The sequence below is a fragment of the Ipomoea triloba genome, chromosome 2 (genome assembly GCF_003576645.1).
Source record: "Ipomoea triloba cultivar NCNSP0323 chromosome 2, ASM357664v1".
NCBI classification, from domain to species: Eukaryota; Viridiplantae; Streptophyta; class Magnoliopsida; order Solanales; family Convolvulaceae; genus Ipomoea; species Ipomoea triloba.
The window spans coordinates 1,076,957-1,099,508 of NC_044917.1; the positions used below are offsets into that span (position 1 = coordinate 1,076,957).

The 22,552-nt window shown below is 35.5% G+C and overlaps 4 protein-coding genes across 4 annotated transcripts; 2 read left to right on the forward strand and 2 right to left on the reverse strand.

Moving 5' to 3' along the window:
• The first annotated feature begins 8,085 nt into the window (after window positions 1-8,085).
• Window positions 8,086-9,435, forward strand: LOC116011027. Its single transcript, XM_031250526.1, has 2 exons — window positions 8,086-8,210; window positions 8,312-9,435. The coding sequence occupies exons 1-2, from the start codon at window positions 8,160-8,162 to the stop codon at window positions 9,044-9,046; spliced, it is 786 nt and encodes a 261-aa protein (XP_031106386.1). The 5' UTR covers window positions 8,086-8,159; the 3' UTR covers window positions 9,047-9,435.
• Window positions 9,436-11,267: 1,832 nt separating this feature from the next.
• Window positions 11,268-12,347, forward strand: LOC116010041. Its single transcript, XM_031249304.1, has one exon. It carries the CDS (start codon window positions 11,268-11,270, stop codon window positions 12,345-12,347), a length of 1,080 nt encoding a protein of 359 aa, XP_031105164.1.
• Window positions 12,348-12,912: 565 nt separating this feature from the next.
• LOC116010043 (monocopper oxidase-like protein SKS2) lies at window positions 12,913-15,968 on the reverse strand. The gene is made up of 10 exons (XM_031249305.1): window positions 15,816-15,968; window positions 15,596-15,708; window positions 15,113-15,383; window positions 14,797-14,917; window positions 14,330-14,690; window positions 13,856-14,230; window positions 13,582-13,660; window positions 13,288-13,465; window positions 13,072-13,198; window positions 12,913-12,952 (listed from the first exon to the last, which is right to left on the reverse strand). Exons 1-10 carry the CDS (start codon window positions 15,966-15,968, stop codon window positions 12,913-12,915), a joined length of 1,818 nt encoding a protein of 605 aa, XP_031105165.1.
• A 2,747-nt stretch (window positions 15,969-18,715) lies between these two features.
• LOC116011400 (monocopper oxidase-like protein SKU5) lies at window positions 18,716-22,025 on the reverse strand. Its single transcript, XM_031250964.1, has 8 exons — window positions 21,860-22,025; window positions 21,665-21,774; window positions 21,244-21,514; window positions 21,036-21,150; window positions 20,410-20,773; window positions 19,571-19,939; window positions 19,188-19,444; window positions 18,716-18,941 (listed from the first exon to the last, which is right to left on the reverse strand). Exons 1-8 carry the CDS (start codon window positions 21,998-22,000, stop codon window positions 18,889-18,891), a joined length of 1,680 nt encoding a protein of 559 aa, XP_031106824.1. The 5' UTR covers window positions 22,001-22,025; the 3' UTR covers window positions 18,716-18,888.
• Window positions 22,026-22,552: the final 527 nt, after the last annotated feature.

The window sequence follows — 22,552 nt, forward strand, 5'->3', positions numbered from 1 at the left end:
ACTATACTACTAAGCCAGATTCACTTCAAGTTGAACTCGCAAAATTTCATTCAAATTATAAAAGCCTAGCTCAAACTTTTTAACATCACATATATATATATAAAAATCAATCATTCAACTTTATAATTTTATTATAAATTCGCTTACTAATGTTTCAAGTGATTAGCCTAAGTTTCTTTAATTGTTATGATATTTCAAGATCTCTTGTGATTAGCAGACGACAAAAATTTCTATCTTCTACCCTGAATTGATTAAAGTTTCAGACCGGTTAACGGTTGGATTAAGACCGGTAATTACAGTGGAGGAATCTGGGGATTGTTTTAATTGATTGAATCGAAAGATTCATAATATAATATAATAATACCAATACATCTAATCATAAGAGAAAATGGACAAACAGAAAAGGTCCAACCTTAATATTAATCAATCTTTTCACATGAAAGGGGGACAAAACAAAGCTTGACAATTGATATGATAATATTTCATTCATCCTATGACCCTGGCTCCCACCCATAAAAACACTTTTTTTATGATCTATGGCTCTTAATTTTGTTAAATTATATCTTGAACCTAATAAATTAAATTTATAAAGAGGTAAATTAAATTTGAACTTTATGAATCCGTCCTTAAACCTATGAGAAAGTAAATTGAGTTTGTCTAACTTCAATTCAAGTTTCATAAGAAACTATATCCTTATGCGTATAAGGAGTCTAACCTCAACCCCAGACTAAATTGGTAGAACACATCTTCAGATTGTTTGCGGTGGAAGGTAAATCAAGCCTAAGCCTCATGAACTCGTCCTCAAATCCATGAAGAGGCCAGTAAATTGAATCTGTGTAGCTTCGAGCCTCACACTAAACTGTACCCTTTTTCTTGTTTCATACTGAAAAAAAGTTTCAAGTGCAATTGCTCATCTAATATAGTATTGACGGGCACCCATGCATAATAATTTTTGTCCTAAACAGTTCATCAAAACCGTGTTTCTGCACGAATCAAAAGTTAAAGATGAGAGCAATAAAGTTTAGCCCAGTGGGAAATCTTCCCATGTTCTTGTCTGATTTGGAGGAGAGAAACATGTATGTATCCTAGTTTTATAAGAGGACAATAAATGTAAAGAAATCATCATAATCATGCATGTCGACATCATGAATCTTGGACGCCATATGTGTGGACGCGTTATCCAAAAGAGATGGGTGGTTAGTGTATTGTTGATATGATACTGATCAATCCTTAGTCCACGGCAATAATCAAATTACTAAAAGTTAAAGCTGGTAGTGAAAAGACAATTTTATTTCTTTATACTCACATAATAATCAATGTCACGTTTTGATAGCAAGATGTTAGACTCATTCCTCTAAGTCTCCACCCAACAGACTCATTTAATTATAGTCAGTATGAAAGGTGTCAAGGCCACAACAATATAACTGCTAAGCAGTGGAAGTTACATTAATAAGTGGTAAGTGGGATTAAGGAAGCACCATTATTGGCCAATTTTAAGGTTGTCACACATTTCTGATGGGTACAGTTATGGTAATAAATTAAACCATCTTGCAAAAGTTAGGTTACAGTATAAGTTAGTTTGTAATCATACTGTCACTCCATTTAAATATATTTATCCATTTTTGTGGATAGAAAGAAGAAGAAAATATTTATGTTGATTAAGTGGAGTTAGCTCCATCCCATCATATGTATATTTGATGCAATTATATGATGATTAGGTTATGTATTAGTTGAGAGTGTGGGGGGAGGGATGTTGGCAAAAGCTATCTTACAATGCTAATTTTTGTCCCTATGTTTTTTTTATAGACAATAATGGTAACATTAGCAGACATATAATACTATTAATTAATTGGTGCTTAAAATAATTGTGTCCGTGAGAGTCTATGTTAATTGTGTTCCAAGAATTTGGAACAAATCAGAACTTGGGAAATTATGAGTTTTATTGTGTCCAAATCTTTATTAAACCAAGAAGGATCTAGGGGTTTAGTATAATTGTGGCAATTGTATCATAGTTGGTCGAGAAATTGGATTGGTAATTAATTATTAGGTTTTAAGTTCGAGTTTTTGTGAAAGTTGTCCATTGATTTTTTTTGGCTTGAACAATCGAGTCAGTTAGCTATGAGACAATCTACGCTAGTTTATCTATTTGTGTTCCTCTGACTTTATTGGTTTGAATCGATCAGCTATAGAAGGGTCCTGTGAGCTTAGCTTTAGTCCAACAAAATTAGGATCACCTAAGTTTTTTTTTTCTTTTTTAAGAATATTATATTTAGTATGGATTGGAGCTTCGAGTTGTTACCTTTGTGTTTCGTTCTCGGCGGGGTGGGCAAAAGTGGGTTCAAAGAGGAGGAAGACTTGAGGGTCAATACATGACTTAAAACTTCTTTCTTTTTTAATGAACATTAAACTTTTTTCTTTATAAAATTTCTAATTTTTCACTTATATATTAATGAAATTTTCTCAATATTCAAATAAATATATAATTTTTTTATTTTTTCGAATAAGAAAGGAGGCCACGGCCCCACGGATCATCCCAAGTGAAACTATTACTTCTCACAAGAATCTTCCTTAACTAAGAAATCTTCATGAAATTTTCTATTAGGAGCAATTTAAAAACGGTGGCAACGTCAAGTAGCTTATATATAGCTCAATGCATGACACCTCTATGGCTCTCTCGAATAGAAGTCAGTAATATTAAAAAAAAAAACAAAACAAAAGGAGAGCAATAAAAAGTTGCAAAATGTAATAGCCATTTAAACAAATAAATTCATATATAACTCTATTTTACTCTCATTTAAACATGTCCAACTTGACCTTTACTAAATCCTCCTTTGTTTCAACTTTGCCTTCTGTTTTTGGTCATTTTCCAAAGAAAAAAAAACTAAAAAAAAAACTTTGAAGAGATTCGCAGAGAATGATCAAAATGCATATTTTTTCCAGTCCACCATTATCGTCTTCCTCCGAGTCCCCAAACTCCCAAAGTGGGTCTTCCTCTAACTCATCCACTACAAAATGAAACTGTACAGAATTAAAAAAAAAATTTGGGAGGAAAAAAAAAAATTAAAAGACTGTGTACCGATTCAACGTCTTCCTCCATGCATCAAGTCTTTGCATTTCGTTGGTTAGAGTCAAACATAACGTAATATAGTTAGCTTATCAGCTAATTTCGACTTGTTTAATCACTATTAGCTATTTGATCGACTTGGTTAAACATCTAATGAGTGTTTGGTTAATCAATTTTTTGTAACTTATTCATAAAAAAAACATTAAAATTTAAAAAGCTGCTCATAACAACTTTTTTCGATAAATTTTTTAAGAAAATGAATTATATCTTAAATTTTTTTTTTGCATGATCAGCTCAGAACTATATATAAATGTTAAATAGCTCTAGTCTATTATTGCTGTTATCGATAAATTATCAACTACCTATATTTTCACACTAACGAGTTATAATCACTAATGTAAATATATAATTGAGTCATGTTCAACATTAACAAAAATAACCGATTGTTTAATAAAATCATGAATTAATTAAATAAAACTATTTGATAAGAATTATAATAAATTTGGGCCCACTACCTAACGCGTGAAAGAGCAGTTGGTCAAAGTATAGAAGCCGTTATTCTATTTCCTTCAAAGGCAACTTTGCTTTGCAAAATGTTTCTATGAGGCCCCTACCATAATTTTCTCTCTTTTTTTTTTACGCCCTTTTAATTCTTTAATTATTAAAATAAAATTAAACAAGTTCCGAAATGAGTGAACAAGTAAGTAAAATATAATTTTTATACCAGAATATCACAAATTTAATTTTTTAACACTTTTTTGATCGAGTCTAAAAAGATCGATTTACTTTTTCTATTGAATTTACAGACTATCACACAAAAATTGGGCTTAATTTATTTAGTGCATACATAGTAACTACGAGTTTTCTCGTCACCAAAATAAAATAAAAATTAATAGCACAATACCTCCACCATCCCCCACCCAAAAAGAAAAAAGCAAAAAAAATTCCCTCATCTCTCGTATAGACTGGGGTGAATGAAAGTTTCCTAGGAGAAAAACATCAGCAGCATCGACCAAATAAAAAAGTTGTGTTGATGTTACGTGCATCCTAGACTTGTTTAAATTCTAGTAATGAATTTGTAATTTAGGTAGAATTTAATAATTTTATATAATTATATTTTGACTTTATATGACTTAATTTTAGGTTTAACGTAGTGCAAAAGTTTTGAAATCTTGTTTGTAATTATGAAATACATTATTCTGGTTGAGAATAGCATATACAAATTAAAATATAAATGTTTAATTTCACTTCCAGTTAGGTCAAGATAAAACGCATCATTTAATATTTAATTTGATTGAGTTTGATCTAAAATAGTTTATATTACTATTTTTTTTTAACAATAAGGAAAATCTGCAATCAATACCCAAAAATATGCTCTAGGTGTGTGTAATAGTTAACAAACTAAACAGGACCAGTATTGTTAAAACTAACAATACTATACCAAATCATATATCACCAATGTATTAAAATCTTGATACTCTTCTAATCAGCCTTCAGACAATATTCCAAAAATAGGACGTGATCTTATAGTATAACTTGTGAAAGTGCAATCATGTTAGTTTAATTACCACATTGCATACTAACTAAAGAGAAAGTCATTTCAAAGTAATTTTAAAAAATATTTATACACCATAGTTCTATATGAAAAATTGACTAACAATAAACAAGTGAAATTCTAAAGATTGTCTGGTAATTCCCACACATACAGCCTTTTTAGAAGACATTTTGATCTTGTACCTCGTAACAGTCAAAAGGGGTCATTTTCATTGTGCGGCAAATAAAACAAATAAGAGTGGTTAACATCAATTAAATTTTATTTGTAATTTTCGTTTCCGTGTCCACACACATGCATATATATGGAGAAGATTATTCTTGTGAGAATAATTCTCATGGGAAAGCTAATCTGATTCATCTATTTTAGTATTATATTATATATAAGGTTCGAGTAAGAATTATATATTAGTTGAGAACGTGCAAACTACTGTATGAATGCATCACAACTATTCCAGGCATGCCTGGAGTACGGGATGGAGACCTTTGACGAAGCTGGAGTAGTTCGGGCGCATTCGTGGGGTAGTTTTTGTGCATTCATATATATATATATATATATATATATGTATATATATATCTTTTATGGAGTCAAAAAGGAAAACCATAGCATAAAAGTCTTTGGATCAATGGTGTATAATCATTTCATCATTACCATTTACTAATAAGCTTATAAGCTGTCTTTTACTCTGACCAAACTGTTTAGTTTAATGTGTGGGTTTGATTTGATTACAATTAATTAGTTATTTTTTTTCAAAAAAAATAGTTATTTGTTATATATTTTTTATATAAGAAAAAAAAACACTAACAATATCAATAAATAGAAGTGAATTTAAATTCGACATTTACCCTGTTTGGTAAATAATCAGCCTATCAGCCAATTTTGGCTTATTTGTCCACTATTAGTTGGTAAATAATAAGTTTTTTGTAACTTTAAAATGCTAAAATTCAAAAGGCTACTCAAACCAGCTTTTTCAATTAGCTTTTTGAGAAAAGAAATTATACCAAACAGCTATCAACTAACAGCTAATTTATCAAATAACTTTCTACAATCAGCCAATGTTATATATCAACAAATCATACCGTCTAACCCAATCAGCTAACAGTCATTTACCAAACTTGGCCATTGAGTTTGAACTTCCGAAGATGCGTAAGTCAAAGAGCTATTTATGTTTGAATATCACTGTTGCACTCACAGGTGTTCTTAGTACTAAAGTGTGAACCTAAGAAAAAATGTCTTGTGGCCTCAAACCAAAAAACACTCAGAAATTCAACATTTGCAAACTAGTTGTTGGGTGTATATATACTTATATATACATACTAGATATTGGTATATTTTGTTAATTAGTTAATTACTATAGTCCAAACATATCTCAAGATTCAAGATTTGCAAGCTACACTTTGAGATTTTTTAAAATTAAAATTTCTTCACATTTTTATGGATGGGTTATATAACTGGTTGATTTACTATATTATAAGATAATCTTGATTTTAAGAAAAAAATATTTTTTTTGAGTGACGAGGGAAACTCACTATTCGTCGTATTTGAGAGTATTCACGGGATGAACCCCACTCTTGTGTAATAGCTTACAATGCCATAGGCCGGGTGAATATACGCAAGAGAGAAGAAGATGAAGAATGAATTTTTATTTGATGAACTGAAAACTGACGAAGTACAAAGAGTGTATATATATATATATATATATATATATATATATATATATATATATATATATATATATATATATATATATATAACAGAAATTTGTTGAGGGGAAGGGGTTAGCTAGCCACGTGTTCTCTCTTTTTATTATCTAATGCACAAACTACACAGAGAGGTAAATCTTACTAAGAAAATCCTATACATCTGAGTGGACTAAATCAGTGTTGATGTAAAAATGAACTCATAATAGTATGAAAATTATGTTTCACTCAATCAGACATTTTTTTTTGGGGTTTAAAGAAGAATATTTTGAGTGTACCCAAAGAATGCAGTTGATGATCTGATTATATTGTAGAGAATTTCTTTAGATCTTGCCTGTGACACAATTGACATGGTCTGGTGGAGAAGCCTAGACTCATCACGTGTGAACAACTTAATCATTTTTAAACACATATTTTACACTATATATGCCTTAATAGTTAATATGCATAAAAAATTTTCAATTTAAACAAAAAGAGTATCAATTATTTTAGGGGAAATTAACATTTTGGTCCCTCAATTCTTTCCAAATTGTCGTAGTTCTTAAATTTTAATTTCAACCAATTTGATCCTTGAATTATTGTTTAAAATTTCGTCAATTAAATCTTTTTAGGGACCAAATTGATGAAATTTTAAAAATGTAAAATTTACCATTTTTAAGGCCATAATGGTGTGTTTACATGAATTGTGGTTAGAGATATTGAAAGCCATAACACTTGATAGTGTTGAAAAGTACACGTCCAACATCCACATCTAAAAGCTCATTTTTATTTGATTCGTCCCCCTTTCAATATATAATAACGTAATGTTCCATATATATAAGTTGAAATTATACAAAATAAAATATTGTAATTGATAAACTGAAACACACAGATCATATAGAAACACCTCCAAAATCATTACATTCTTGCGATAAAAGGTGAAATCACCCACCTAAGTACCCTATATCCTTACCATTCTATTTTTTTAAATGTCATTATTCTTTTCTATTTATAGTAATAGTACATTTTTAATATTGTAGAATTTTTATAAAATAGATAATACGGAGTAATAAAACAAAATAAATGCAAAAACGACTATGGAAGACCGAAGACGAGGATATATAGCTGTTATATTTACTCAACCGTGCGCGTCAACGTTACGATTAATTATTTTAATTTACACAAGTTGGGACTCACTATTTCAGACGACGTTACGGCCGTCAACTTTAGTCCAGCAGTTCACATTCCACCCCACACCCCCGGTCGAATAGGAAGAATAATCTTATATAGTTTTATTGCTAAAAAGCTTGCACCCAACTTAATTTACCATACTACCCTTTCCATAAGGGAAAGAATCTAAAATTAGAGAGTAATTCAACCAAATTAGTCAGACAATTAACTTAGTAATATAATTATAAGATTTTAAATTTGACTTTGAGAGCTATCTAATAGCTTTCTTGATTTGAACTCGTTAGCTATGAACAACCTAGATTGATTTACCCTCTTATATATAGTTATTTGTCAGTTAAGATTACAAGGCGGACAACCTTCACATAAAATGAATCTTATGTCAGTGCTCTGATCTATCTTATAAGGTGGATCATGATCCATGTATAATGATTGTCAGTAGCAATTACGGGCTTTCTCAAAAATCAAAATCTAAAATTATTATTTAATTAAATTAAAAAAAAAAAAAAAAAAAAAAAAAGGGGGAAAAGCAACCCACCTTAAAGTTTAAACCCCATTATAAGTAGGGAGAGTAACCAATAGCCTCACAAGTCATACCTAATAATACATTTCTCTTGATGTGTGTTCTCTTCTTTAGCTTCTTTCAACCAAACACTACTTAGTTTACACACTTAACATGGAAGACCAATGTAGCCCTCTTGTCTTGCCTTACTTTTTCCAAGAAGAGGTAATTAACTTTATCTCATTCTATCTATCTTTGTTAATATTGTTGTTGGTTGGAGATTTTTATGAGAATTGAAGTTAATTAATGTGTTGGTTTGAGTGCAGGGAATCGAGGAGCTCAAACATTCTCTGTTGTATACGACGTTGGAGTTAGAGAACACAGTTGTTTGTGCTCGTGATGAGATTGCGAAGAAAGATGAAGAAATCGTGCGGCTGAGGAATCTGTTGGGGAGGATTGTGAAGGAGAGGGATGAAGCTATGGAGGAATGCCGGAGGTTAGGGTTAGAGAAACAGCTTCTCCGGCAGCAGGTGAATCTGCAGATTCTAAGGCAACGCGGCGGCGTTGTGGAGCTCCGGCCGCCTTCTACGGCGGCGGAGACGGCGAGCAATGAAGATCAGTCGTCGGATTCCGAGGAAAACATTAATGCTGGTGACGGTCAACGCTCGTCAACGCCGCCGGCGCCGCCGTCTGCGGCGGCGACGGCGAAGTTGGTGGGAATTGACGTGACGGAAAAAATCGCGCCGAAAATGCCGTTGCCGGAGAAGGGGAAATTCTTGCAGGCGGTGATGGAAGCGGGGCCGTTACTGCAAACTCTCCTCCTCGCCGGACCTCTCCCGGAGTGGCAACACCCGCCGCCTCAGCTCAACTCCGGCGACATCCCGCCTGTCACAATTTCCCCCTCCGCCGCTTCCTCCGCCGCCACCGGCGGCATGGGTTATTTCAGCAAGAAGAGGCCGGCAAATGGCGCGTGCGATTCTTCTCCATCTCCCTCAAAGTACCAAAAAGCCCTAAACCAAATATCGCCATTAATGACCACCAACATCATCTCTGCTAGCTAACGGCGCGTGCATCAATTCGCCTCCATTATCATTACTATATATATATATATATTAACCAGAAAGCATACATATATCCATCCTTGTCATACTGTTAAAAACATTCTGGGAAAGTTACTCAGAATGACGTGGATGGTATCATGCATGCATCCAATTAGGAAGAACCAAAAAAAAAAAAAAAAAAACAAAAAGAAAAGAGATTGTTTAGGATTAATTAGTATTGGTTTGTCTTAGAAACTAAGCATCCTTCATTACTAATTTTAGGAGAGAGACAGAGCTTTAGATCGAAGGCCTAATTATGAATGGCCTTTTGATTTGTTTCTCCTTCAACCATATATGAATCCCACTAATACTATGGTTTGGAAATCAATTCAATCCTTTAATTTTACAAATTCCTTTTTCTTACCTTTTATTATTTAATTTAATTGGACGAAAAACTTAGAGTCGGTGATAACTTCAATTAATATTTTTCAGAACGATGAAAAATTGTTCAAGACTCATAATATTAACATATAACAGTACAATTCAATTTGTCATTCTAATACGATGTCCTAATAAACTTAATCTTATTGTATAATGTATCAAGTTAGTCATACATTTAATTTGATTTGAGTTAATTTATGAAAAACCTCATTGTAGTCCCTAAGGTCACAAAGTGAGCATCATTCAGACCGTATCTACGGATAACAACAGCTACGGGCTTTCTCATAAATTAAAGATGGTGATGATTGAGGAGGGAGATTTGTGTAATTTAATAGAATAATGGAATGGAAGTAAAGTTGTGGTTAGTAATATTTGTAATTATCCTTTGCTTTAGGGTCACAATCATGTTAAAGTGAAGTTGATTATGCATAAATATGAGTTGAAGAAGCAATCTTAGAGATTCCAGATATCCTACTTTTCCATCAAAGTGCACCTACCATGCATGGCCTCTGTCTGCCATTAAAATAGCATCCAATTCATCATGAACTACTTTAATTTATTTCATTATCATGCAATTTTTAATTAGGTTTAATAATTTTTTTTTTTAAAAATTGTTATTGCTTCAAAAGTAAACCCTCTAATAGTCTCATTGGATGAAATGGTGGCTATAAAGCAAAATATCTGTATGGGAATACATTTCTTGATCAAACATACTAATTTAAGTCCAATCAAAAGACATGCATCCATGTACTCTTATATGTAGATACCTATACATTTTAAATTATATACCCTAATTAAGCAACATTTATGGGCTATGAAACTTCAAGCCTATCATCAATAATCTAGTGAAGAAGAAAAATATATAGGAATTATATATACATGATCACACATTTCAAAATCTCAATATGATTACACTAAAGGGAGAAACTGATCAAAAAATGTATAACTGTTTTTTTTTTTTTATGTATATGAATCACTTAAGTTTCTCATTGTCAAACCTAATCTATTAGTTGCAAGTTAGGCAGATAATTGACTTGGTAATCACAAGGTTCTAAAGTTGCATTCTCATGAGCTGGGAGCTATCCTTCTTGGTTTGAGTAGGTCAACTATAAGTAATCTATACCTACGCTAGTTTACATCTTTGTGGTCAGCTTGAGCGTCACGAATTCCCTGATTTTTGTGACAATTATCCTTGATTTGTCTTGGATGTCTAATTAAGTCCATAAGAGAATGAAAATAAAGGGGACAGAGTAGAGTTAGTTGAACTAGTAAGTTTGAAATTGTGGGACAAAAGCTTGAAGTTGAAGTAAGATAGGTGGGGAGGAGTGAATAGGCCGGCCGGCCGGCAATATCCTTTTTGTTTCATTAAATGGTCGATGGTCCAATCCATGCAAGTATACGTAATGATGGTATAGAATAGTTTAATAACCCGGACAATAAGCCCGAACAGTATGTAGGCCCATTGGACCAAGCAGCATATACAAGAAAAAATGGCATTTTTATCACTTATTGTAGGTGTACTTTTAATTTCGGTCCATGAATTTTAAAATTGTCTATTTCAATTAGTACCGTCAAAAGTTAACTTGTAGGAAATATCAAAATATCGTAACCTTAAATATTAGGGATATTTTATTTTGGAAAAAAAAAAAAATTACTCTGCAATTGAAAGATCCACCATTTACTCCTGAATTTTCTCCATTCACAAGTAAAAACTATTTTTACTACTTTGTTTCTCATCACCTAATTTTTCATTTGCATCCTTAACCCTTCAATCTCCACGCGCCGCCCTCCTCCGCCGCAAATGTCTTTCGATTCTGAAGATACAGGCGCCGCCCCCGCCCCGGCCGCTAAGCAACACATTTCATGGTCCGATTCCTACACCAAGGCAAACACGGCCATCAAAGCCTTGGCCTCCATCGTCCGCTACGTCCCGGCGTCCCTCTCCTCCTCCGAGACGCCGGCGTTCTCCCTCCTCCATGACTCCGAGATCGCGGCCCAAATCTCCGACCTCCTCCGGCAGCCGGACTCCAGCGCCGGCGACAACAACCTCTGCCGCTGGCTCTACGACACGTTCCACTCCTCCGAGCCCGATCTCCACCTCGTCGTCCTCCGCTTCCTCCCCATCATCGCCGGCGTGTACCTCTCACGCGTCGCCCTCCACAAGCCCTTAGCCGGTTTCGAAGCCATCCTCTTAGCCCTATACGCCCACGAAACCGTCGCGCGTAACGGCCACGCCGTTACCGTTACAATCCCGGATCTCTCGCATTCCAGTATTTACCACGAAACCAAACAGACCACTCGGACTAGCTCAACGGAGTTAGCTTTGGCCGTTATCTCCTCCAGCTTAGAGCCCTACACTAACGTCCGATCCACAAAACGCGCGAGAATCGTCGGCGTCGCCCTAGAATTATTCTACAGCAAAATCTCCCAAATTCCCCTCCAATCCAAGCTCGATTTCTGCGATTTCTGCAAAATCTGGGCCGGCGAGAAAGGCTGCGACCCCAGCGAAACCTCCAAAAGCGGAAAAAACATTAAACTCATCACAGAAAACGGCGAAAACGAAGAAAACACGGCGCCGGCGGGGTCATCAATCTCCAAGGAAGAGAAAAAGAAAGGGAGGATAATTCTTTCGCGGGAGCTTCTACAGCCGACGTTAAGGATCTTAGGGCATTGTATGATGGCCAATCACCAGAATAAGGAGTTGCAGGAGGCCGCACGCGCGGCATGCCGGTGTCTTTACACTAGGGCTTTGCATGACATCAGCCCTAAGGACATTCTTGCCACTGGCAGTCTGCTTAGGCTTGCGAAGCTCGCAGAGGATTCTGCTGGTAATGAAATTGATTACACGGAGATAACATTCACAAACAAGATCACTCTTTGACCTCACCATCAAATTTATTTATTTTTGGATCAGTACTGTGTAAACATTGTCTTGTAACTCTGGCCGTCAAAGAATCACAAAGATGTAAACTAGTATAGATTGTCTGGTAGGAGTTCAACTTGTAACATTTGGTTACAAAGACCAACTTAGATGAGGTTGTCCCCTATAAAATTAAATTTAGGTTGTCCCCTATAAAAGTAAATTTAGATCATATTTGTACTTCAATATTTTTTTTTTCAATACTATTGGCTTCAATATATTTAATCATTCATTAATATTATAGTATTGCAACATATATTAATTAGCATGCATTGCCATAACCATAATCATACTGTATATATCATTGGGCATACAATGTATAAAATAACATTAAAATGTATAGTTTTACAATCGGAAGATGGACCGCATTAACCCATGATTATCATTACAATGTCCTTGTCGATCTGTATGGTAGCTTTAGGTTAAGATGGTTAATATCAGTCGAGTTGATCATGACTCGGTAACAACAAGATTCTAAACTCGACTATATATTTCGCTGATATATCTGATACCTCCGCCTCCATTTTTAAAGTATAAGGAGAACAAGTATTAAGCCAATGTTAAACCTGTCGCCATGGAAAATACAATTAGCAATAGATTAGATTTTACAACTTGATTATCATATAATTAAACATTTAAACAATTTTTGAGTTAAGAAAATATCAATTAGTAGATGATTAATTACCATCGCATTTGTGACATTGTTGCACTGGCTGGCACTGGTGCCGGAGGCGGCACTATATTTGGATTTGGTGGCGGTGTTTGAGGCGTAGATGGAGATGGAGGTGGAGATGGTGGTGGTTGTACTTTTCCTGCGGGACAGGTGTAAAAAAAAATTAATTTAAATAAATTTCTTTAAAGCTTTCCAAAATGAAAATGCATTAGTGGAAATTAAACTGACCACAATAAAGTAGATTTTGGGGTGGAGGTTTCTCTTTGGCAGGGTTGGGATCAGGATCATACACTCTAATGTAGAGCTCTTGGCCCAGGTACCATTTCTTCAAATGTTGTGACCTCAAATTCCACATCCCTGGATTGGATAAGTATACATAAACTGCTGTCCATCCTTTAGGGTACACCTGCATATATATATATATATATATATATATATGCTCACATATCATGCTAAATTGCTAATTAAGACCTTTTTCTGCTCCTAACATTACATGTTATCATTAGTCTGATGAATATGTACCTGAACGGTAGAACGGACAACCGGATCATAACGATTATACATTTGTCGTGATGCTGGCGACCACTCCCCAAAACCTACCCTGTATACGAAAAGATAATAAAAAGGGTGACTACTACTGACTAGTAAACAATTATATTGTAGTGACCTCAACTAAGTTGGTTGAATAATTGGTTAGGTAGCCATAGGGTTTCAAAAGTTTATCTACCTACAGATCAGAAGTTGTCTATGACTTTCTTAGTTTAAGTCCATCAGTTATAGTGAAATTAATACTCACCCAACAACATAGAAACCATATCCATCTAAATGCCAAGAGTCCATGGCATTGTCCAAATCATTCTTAAACACAATTTCTAGCCATCCTTTGTGTGTGCCGGAAACCACAAAGGTTCCGTTCACCGCCTTGGACAGGCTAGTGTTGGCCGGATATTTATCCAGCTCAAACACGCCGGAGCCGCCGTTCAAGGCGTAATCCGCCAACTTTAACGGAGTATTGGGGGTGAGGTACGAGACGTTGTTAACGGTGTATTTTACACGAGAATCGATCTTGGACGTAGATCCAAGAAGAATAAAGCTCTGTGATAACGTCACGTTTGATACATTGAATGATCCTTGTGGGTTAGGCCTAGCTGCCCCAGCCGTCAAATTCCACCTATACAAACAAACATTTTTGTTAACAGTTCAGAATAGATACTATAATGTAATAAGGTCAGTTGTATTTAAAAAAACAAATTAGTGTAACATTATTTACGTGATTAATCTAGTTTGGGTGACGGAAGAGTTGATGTCAAACGGGTCGGGCCCGACGGGTAGAGGCCCGTTAGGAGGGGTAGTTGAGTTGTGGTAGTGTAGAACACCAACGGAAACAAGAGAGCGGTTACTCGTGACGTTAACTAATTTTGCACTGCCCACAATGTAATAATCGCCGACGTTTTGGTCTGCCGTGACGATAACGGAGTATGATTGCCCAACATGAACGTCAAGAGAATCAACCGTTAATTTGTTAACGTAGGATCCTTCTGTCTCAACCACATCCATTCTATGATCTTGAATCCTGAAGTTCACACTCCATGTTGTTCCCACATTTGAAATCCTAAACCTATAGGTTTTACCTGCACAAGAGCAACGACAAATCAGCCTAAGAAGCTACTAAGTCACCGGATTTAATTTACTCCTTCACAATTCTGTAATTTATCCCTTCACAATTCTGCAATATACCTTTAGTGACTGTGAAGGATTCATGAGTTTTTGCTTTTGAGTCCAGGTATGATCCTTTGCCATTCATAAGTATCATATTTGGTGGTTTTGTCTCTGGCAAATCCAATTCCCTCCGAATTGTCTATCATTTGGCACAACAAAATAAGAAATGTTATCAACCAATGTTAGTTGTTCCACACTTGTTATAGTAAAGTTAAATGATTAAATTTTTTCACGAGATGTGCCCTAGTGAAAAATTATATCGCGAGTTGAAAGTTTGAAAACGGATAACAAAATCATATTCATGATGTTTGACATTATAAAAAATTATAGATACCTGGAAACTTTGGTTATACCAATCCCCAATGAGGAGATCATATTCGGCATCCGGTTTAGGGAAGGGCACAGTAATGACAGCCCGATTGTTGATCCGAATGGGCCCGAACCCACCGCCGGCTTTCTGAAAGTTGATGGAGGGAAAATAGAAGAAGCTCCCAATCTGATCCTTGATTTGAAAGACGTAAGTCCAATTCTTTCCGGGCTGGATCGGGCAGTTTGTGCCCGACACTCCGTCCTGCCATGAATTTAGCCTTTGCTGTATTCCATTCCTGCACGCCCGGCCCAAAAAAATATAATTTTTTTTCCAGTACTATTATTAACTCTGTTAGAATGTAGTATCAGTTCTTAATATAAATTGAAAGGGTTGAAAACAGTAAACTCAGGACCTAGCTAGTAGTTTAATGCAAACGCAAATGTAATTTTGTAATTGAAATTAAAATAAAGAATAAAGTTAGGGGAAGCTAAGGTTAAGGTAAAATACCAAGTAATTAGAAGTGGCTCAGAATCCATGTGGTTGAAGACATTAACATGAACCATGTCATTGGTTGTGGCATTGAGTAGAGGTCCAGGGAACTCATCATTGATAGTAATCACCTATATATATATATAAAATAACCATAATCATATATACTGTATCATCACCTATAGATTCAACCAAAAACTTGTATATATAAATTTCAAGAAACAAAGAAATTGTGTACCGGCTGATCCGCAGAAACAGGTTTGATGGTGGTGTTAAGCGCGACGTGCCAATCCAGAAAAATGTCTTCTCCCTCTGCAACAATGCCCACAAGAAGAAGAAGAAAAAGGAGACGAGGGACTGAGGAGGAGATGAAGCTTGCCACCGCCTTCATTTCCCGGCGCCGCCGGCCGGCGACTTTAGTTTGTAAATTCTCCGATGAATACGAAACAGACCAGACCAGGCGGTCTTCAGAAAGATGGATGTTACAACGTTGTTTGGTTGCCGATACAAATGTTGTCGGAAACGCTAATTAATTCTGTTCTTGTAAAACACAGCTTAGATTGGCCTAAACTGGCTGCCGCCTGAGAATGAATCAACTTTAGAGATATATGTAACAATCTTCACGCTCTACTTGTTTGTATCTATGTATTATATTTGTAGTTGCTCTCATCTTAACCATTTATAGCATAATTACTTGGAAAACTAAGTTTGAAATTTTAAGCCAAAACCTTCTGGTCCCGTAACACTAAGTTACTTCCTCGTATTGGAGGTTGTGAGTTTGAATGCAATATTAACTCTTTGTGTTTGAAAGTCAGTAGTATTCAAAAAAAAATATTGAAGTTCGAGTCTAAGTTGTGCACTGTGACCATAAATATAATATGTGCAGTCCGACTGCTTTTAGTTGAGATGGAGCGCATGCTTTAATTTGCACTAAGTAAACAAACCGTTTTCACGGGAAGTCAAATTTTAAAACATAATAATAATCAAGTAAAAAATTTGACTAACTTTGTTGGTGTTTTGTGTATCTTTACCATTATAGAACGAGTACGGTATGATCAGTATAGGTATCGATTATATTTTTTAAAGTTTTATTATATTTTATCATTGTTGTTTAAGCGAAGCATAGTTTAAACGGCGTTTCTTGATATTAACTAAGCATAGGCTGGAACGATACTAGCTAGGCTATTGTCTTCATCCTTTTCGTAACCTTCTGATTTATACAATGGCAATTTATTATGAGTAAAATAACTGATCGATAATAAATCGTTAGAACTATTCAAAACATTTTTAAACACCCAAAAATTTTCGGTTTTTTTTTTCTTTAATTTTCAAATTTAATTTAATGGTTCTTATCTTCTTTTTTTTTCCTTTTTTTTTTTAAGATTAAAAAAAACCAGTGCTATTATGACTTAAAAAGTTACTCCGAACGTTAACATTATAAAGCGTATAGATATTTTGTTTTAAATTTCATGTATTAATTGCATAGATATTTTCTTTATAATATTTTCTTGTCATTTATATTTATTCAGCTTTTGAATTTAAAAAAAAAAAAAAAAAAAAAAAAAAAAGGGGACAGTTTTTAGTCTTTTAAGTTATGGGAGAATAGTTCACTTAGTCTTGTAGTCACTTTTAGTTAGTACAGTTTTCTTCGAAGTGGGACTTCTAAGTCACTTTTAGTTGGTACAGTTTTCTTCGAAGTGGGACTTTTAACCTCGATTGTAAACTTAGAATTATATAATAAGCATATTCTTTTTCTTTAAAAAAATATTGTACATTCTTATCTTTACGTTTAAACACTTATAATGCATTGTCTTTAACTATAACATAGATGACAGAAACCATGCTCCCCAACTCAATGACTAAATTAAAAACACCACTTATAGATAAATTTAAGGACTAAAATTGATTATATTAATAACTTAAAAGAACTAAAACTATCATTTTTCCTTATAAATATTAGCATATACAAAATTAATATCGGATATGAAATTATTATTCGATAAAAATGAATTTGTATTAAATCTAATTAAAGTGTCAAAATCATAAGATTATTGGTTTATTTATTGTACGTATACCATCAAATACTAAATATTTAGGGTCACACTTGTGTGAGACCGTCTCACGGATCCTTATTCGTGAGACGGGTCGGGTCGGGTCAAACACCATGTAAATGTCATACTTATATGTACAAATCTCACATTTATATGCTCAAATATAAAACTAATCAAAAATAGAATTTTTGTTACTTATAAGAGAAAAAGTAATACATTTTTCATAATAAATAAGGTTGACAAGTATCTCTCACTTATAAGGGCAAATATAATATTTTGAGAAAAAATGTAATACTTTTAAATTGAAATGTAAAAGTATTGTATTTTCCCTTAAAAGTATTACATTTACCCTAATAAGTAACAAAAATTTTATTCCTGATTAGTACTCCATCTGTCCCATTTCACATGTCCTATTTACTATTCATTGGTCAAACCAACTCTTCCTTCTTTGCTTATTTTCTTTAGTAATTTTTTATTATTTTTAAATTTAATTTTTTGTGTTTAATAGTACTTTTAATGTAGTTTCTAAATATATAAATTTTATATATCAATGCTAAACTTAATAATATGAAAAATTGGATTAAAAATTACTTCAGTCAAGCCTCGTTAAACGAACCAGATAACCATTTTGGGACGGAGGTAGTATTACATTTGAGCATATAAGTATGTCATTTGTGTATATAAGTGTTACTTTTGCATCTTGACCCGACCCGTCTCATGGTGAGACGGTCTCACACAAGTTTTTGCCAAATATTTATTATGATTTTCTTTTGTCACCTAAAAAAAAATACTCCGTATAAGATTAAGCGTATTAGCGAGCTGAGTACGCAGTTTATATTTGGCACTACCTGCCTGAAGTATCGTTAATTAGCCTTAATTGTCATTTTCAAATTTTAGCGTGCATAGTTACTTACGTAGTAATTCACCAAACATGATTATACGGAACGTAACATTGATTTGAAGTTGAAAATTGAACTCCTATATTTATACGCGAAAATTTCGCTATCACCATCCATGTCTTTGCGACCAACCAAAAAAATATACAAAAATGTAAATAAATAAATAGTTTTCAACCATGCATGATACATTACATGAAACTTGATCTTGATGTTGATCAAGGAAGAATAAAGATTTATAAAATTATCATCTTTGGTAGTTGATACACTGAACATTATTTATAAATTATGGAGGACAATGATAAAATTGTATACTAATTTTTTTAACTATGCAAACTCATAATCAGCATTCCAAAGTATGTAATCAGCCTCCTGCTTGAGGAGCGGGAGCGGGTGAAGGTGAAGTTGCAAATATTCCTGCCAAAAAAGAAGTATTGTGACCAAAAATTAGATAGATAGAAAGAAATAATTAAGTTGAAGAAAAGTAGAGGTGTCAAAAGTGATTGAAACAGGCGAGCCAGTCTAAACTGCTCCGCAATAAGGCAGTTAGGGTCGAAGATGGCCTGAGAATCTGCCCAGGGTTGAATTAAGCGCTTGGAGTCAATGGGGTGGGCCAGCCCACATTGACGCTACTAAAGAAAAGTTAAAAGGAATGGAGCTAACCACAAAGGAGGAGGTTGGTCGGAGGTGGCTTCTCCTTGGCCGGATTGGGATCATCGTCGTGAACTCTAATGTAGAGTTGTTGTCCTAAGTACCAATGTTTAACATGTTGTGATCTCAAGTTCCACATTCCTGGATTGTCCAGGAACACATACACCGCCGTCCATCCTCCCGGGTACACTTGCACCGTCGACCTAACCACCGGATCGTACAAATTGTACGTCTCACGCGCCGCCGGCGTCCATTCTCCGTCTCCATATCTAAAAATCGCAACAATTACAATTAAATGTTTGATATAAATATAGTCTAAAATAATAATTACAGCTAAATTGTCATCATATGATTCAATTCAAGACAATAATATATAATAAGCTAAGCTTAATTACCCTACGACGTGCATGCCAAAGCCATCCAAGTGCCAAGAATCCATGACGGCGAGGTCATTATGGAAAACGATTTCCAGCCAGCCTTTATGGGTGCCGGAGACGACGGAGACGCCGTAATCCGCAGCGTCTTTCACGGAGTGAGTTGGGAACTCGTCGAGTTTGTAGACGCCGGCGCCGTTGACGAAGTAATCGGCCAGCTTCAATGGGGTGTCTGGTGTTAGATACGAGACGTTGTTGACTAGGTAGCCCGGGGTTCCTCGGATTTCGCCCTTGGAGCCATGGAGGACGAAGGTCTGCGACAGTGTAATGTTGGTCACGTTGAACGTCCCTTGTGGATTAGGCCTCGCAGCTCCGGCCGTCAAGTTCCACCTATATATATTCATCATCACTTAATTAACATCGTCCAGAGGGGTCACATTTAGAGCTGTCAAAACTCGCCAAGTTGGCTCGTTCCACCTTGTCGAAAAGGTGAGACGGACTCTAATTTCTAAAGCCCGTTCTGCCCAACATTTTGATGGGCTTTTTAGCCCGCCCTACCAAAAGGGCGGATTTTGGTGGACTTGACCCACCAGCCCGCTTTAGCAATTCTGATTTAGTCACATTTTCAAAAGGCAGAATGTTAAACTACCATTCAGCCTCAGTCCAAAAATTCCCGCAAATTATTGTGTGGACCATGGTTCACATAGTGTTTGTACATTTTTAATATACTAAATGTACATTGTTTTTATATTGAATGATTGAAAATTTCCTAATTACCTCGTGGTGGACTTGGTTTTTCTGGCCTCCGCCCAACAGATCTTCATCTTGACTATAATGGAAAGTTGGAAACTAATGCTTACCTGATAGATTTTGCTTGGTTGATTGAAAACTGGAGATCAAAGGGGTCAGGGCCTTCCGGCAGAGGACCGGCGGGCTGTGCAGCGACGGAATCGGCGTAATGAAGTATCCCTTTGGCGATGAGAGGGCTGGTTTCGTTGGCTTCGTGCAGCTTAGGAGCAGCTACAATGTAGTAATCTGCATCGTCTTGATCAGCAGAAACAAGAAGTGAGTATGACTGTCCAACGTGCACGTCCAGGGAGTCTAACGTTATCTGGTTGGTGTAAGAGCCTTCTGTTTCCACCACCACCATTTTATGGTTCTGGATTCTGACATTGAAGCTGAACACACTCCCAACGTTTGATATCCTTAGCCGATATGTCTTCCCTGCAATCATCATTCCCATAATAGAATTTCAACAGTTGTTGCCCACAAAAGGCTAAATCACTCAACCCACCCAACACCCTAGCCCGGCCCGACAGTATAGTGGAGGGTAAATTGAGACTCTTTGGTTGGGGGATTAGTGTCTGATCTGGTGCTTACGAAAAGCCCAATTCCCTTGTCCAGGACCTACTTTTTAGCCCGACAAGACAGTGAAAGAGTAAATCATAATAATCGTGTCTTACTAGGTGGCTGTATCTTTTTGTACCTTTTGTGACAGTGAGAGACTCGGGGTTTGCAGATCCTTTGCCATTGATCAGAATCGCGTCAGGCTCATCGAGATAAGAGTTGGAGGACTTGAATCTTGAGTAAATCCTAAGAAGCTGTCAGGCACCAGAAAATGCAGACAGATGAAGCTGCAAGTCAACTACTGGGTATGTGTATGTGTGTGCGCGCGTGCACAAGCGCATAGTTACCTTGTGATCATCCCGGAACCAGTCCCCGATGAGAAGATCAAACTCAGCTTCTGGTTTCGGGAAGGGGACAAGTATCACATCGCGGTTGTTGACACGAATCGGCCCATATCCTCCAGCCACCTTCTGCATAAGGATGGAAGGGAAATAGGTGTAAGTCCCAATCTGATCTTTAGTCTGGAAAACATAAGTCCAGTTTGTGCCAGGCTCAATGGGGCAATTAGTTCCAGACACTCCATCCTGCCATGAGTTTAACCTCTGCTGTATCCCATTCCTTCAAAAACCATGATATCAGACAGACAATCAGTAATCTTAAATATGCAGAACAGAAATTAAACATCCTAGTACTAATTAAGTTAGCTGCAATTAATGTTCGTCAAGAGATCTCGAGATCAATTCCATTCAATTCGTACATAAAACGTACCATGTTATGAGCATAGGCTCATTCATATCGTTGAAGACGTTGACATGAACAACATCATTAGTTGTGGAATTGATCAGGGGGCCTGGAAACATCCCATTGATGGTGATCACCTGCACTCATTATTCAGTTCAAATTTTAGAACAGTGATTGTGGTGTTCAAGTAAATGAGATAACTAATCTGATCAATTAACTTACAGGCTTAGAACCTCCAAGAGGATCCAGAAAGTAGTCTAAGGAAACTATCCACTGATAATAGATATCAATGCAATTCACTTGAGCTAAGACAGCCACAATCAGACTCAGAACCAGCCACCCGCAAGCGCTGCAAAACGCCATTGATCCTGAGCTCTAATTTTCTCCCATGTAGTTGACAATGCAATATATATATATATATATATATATATATACAGTGCAGCCTATCAATGAAGACGAACAGAATTGATTCCGAGCTTTGTTCTGTTTCAACTAAATGTCTAAACCGATAGTCGTGGACAAATAGAAAGAGACAAGTTTGGAGTAGTAAAGAAGGAAATAACAGCACAAGTATGAGGCCGGCAAGAAAAAGTCAGAGAGATATACAGATTTTGCAGTATTTGCCAGCTTGAAAAGCCTAGTTAACTCCGAGACATTGTAAAGAATCAAGAATATGTGTATGGCTTTGACAGTTTCAAATCATCCTAGTTTTTGCTGTGTTTAATGATAAACCCATGTACAAAGTTCTTGTCTTTAACAATAAAAATAAAGCAGGAGAACCTTGCAACAAAATCCGGTAAGCAGACAACTAATACAACTATTAAGTCTAATAAGAGTCGAATTGTTAAGTGAACGATTAATGCAATTATAAAGTCTTATGATTGACTAAACTTTTTCCCAGTAATAGTTAGATTG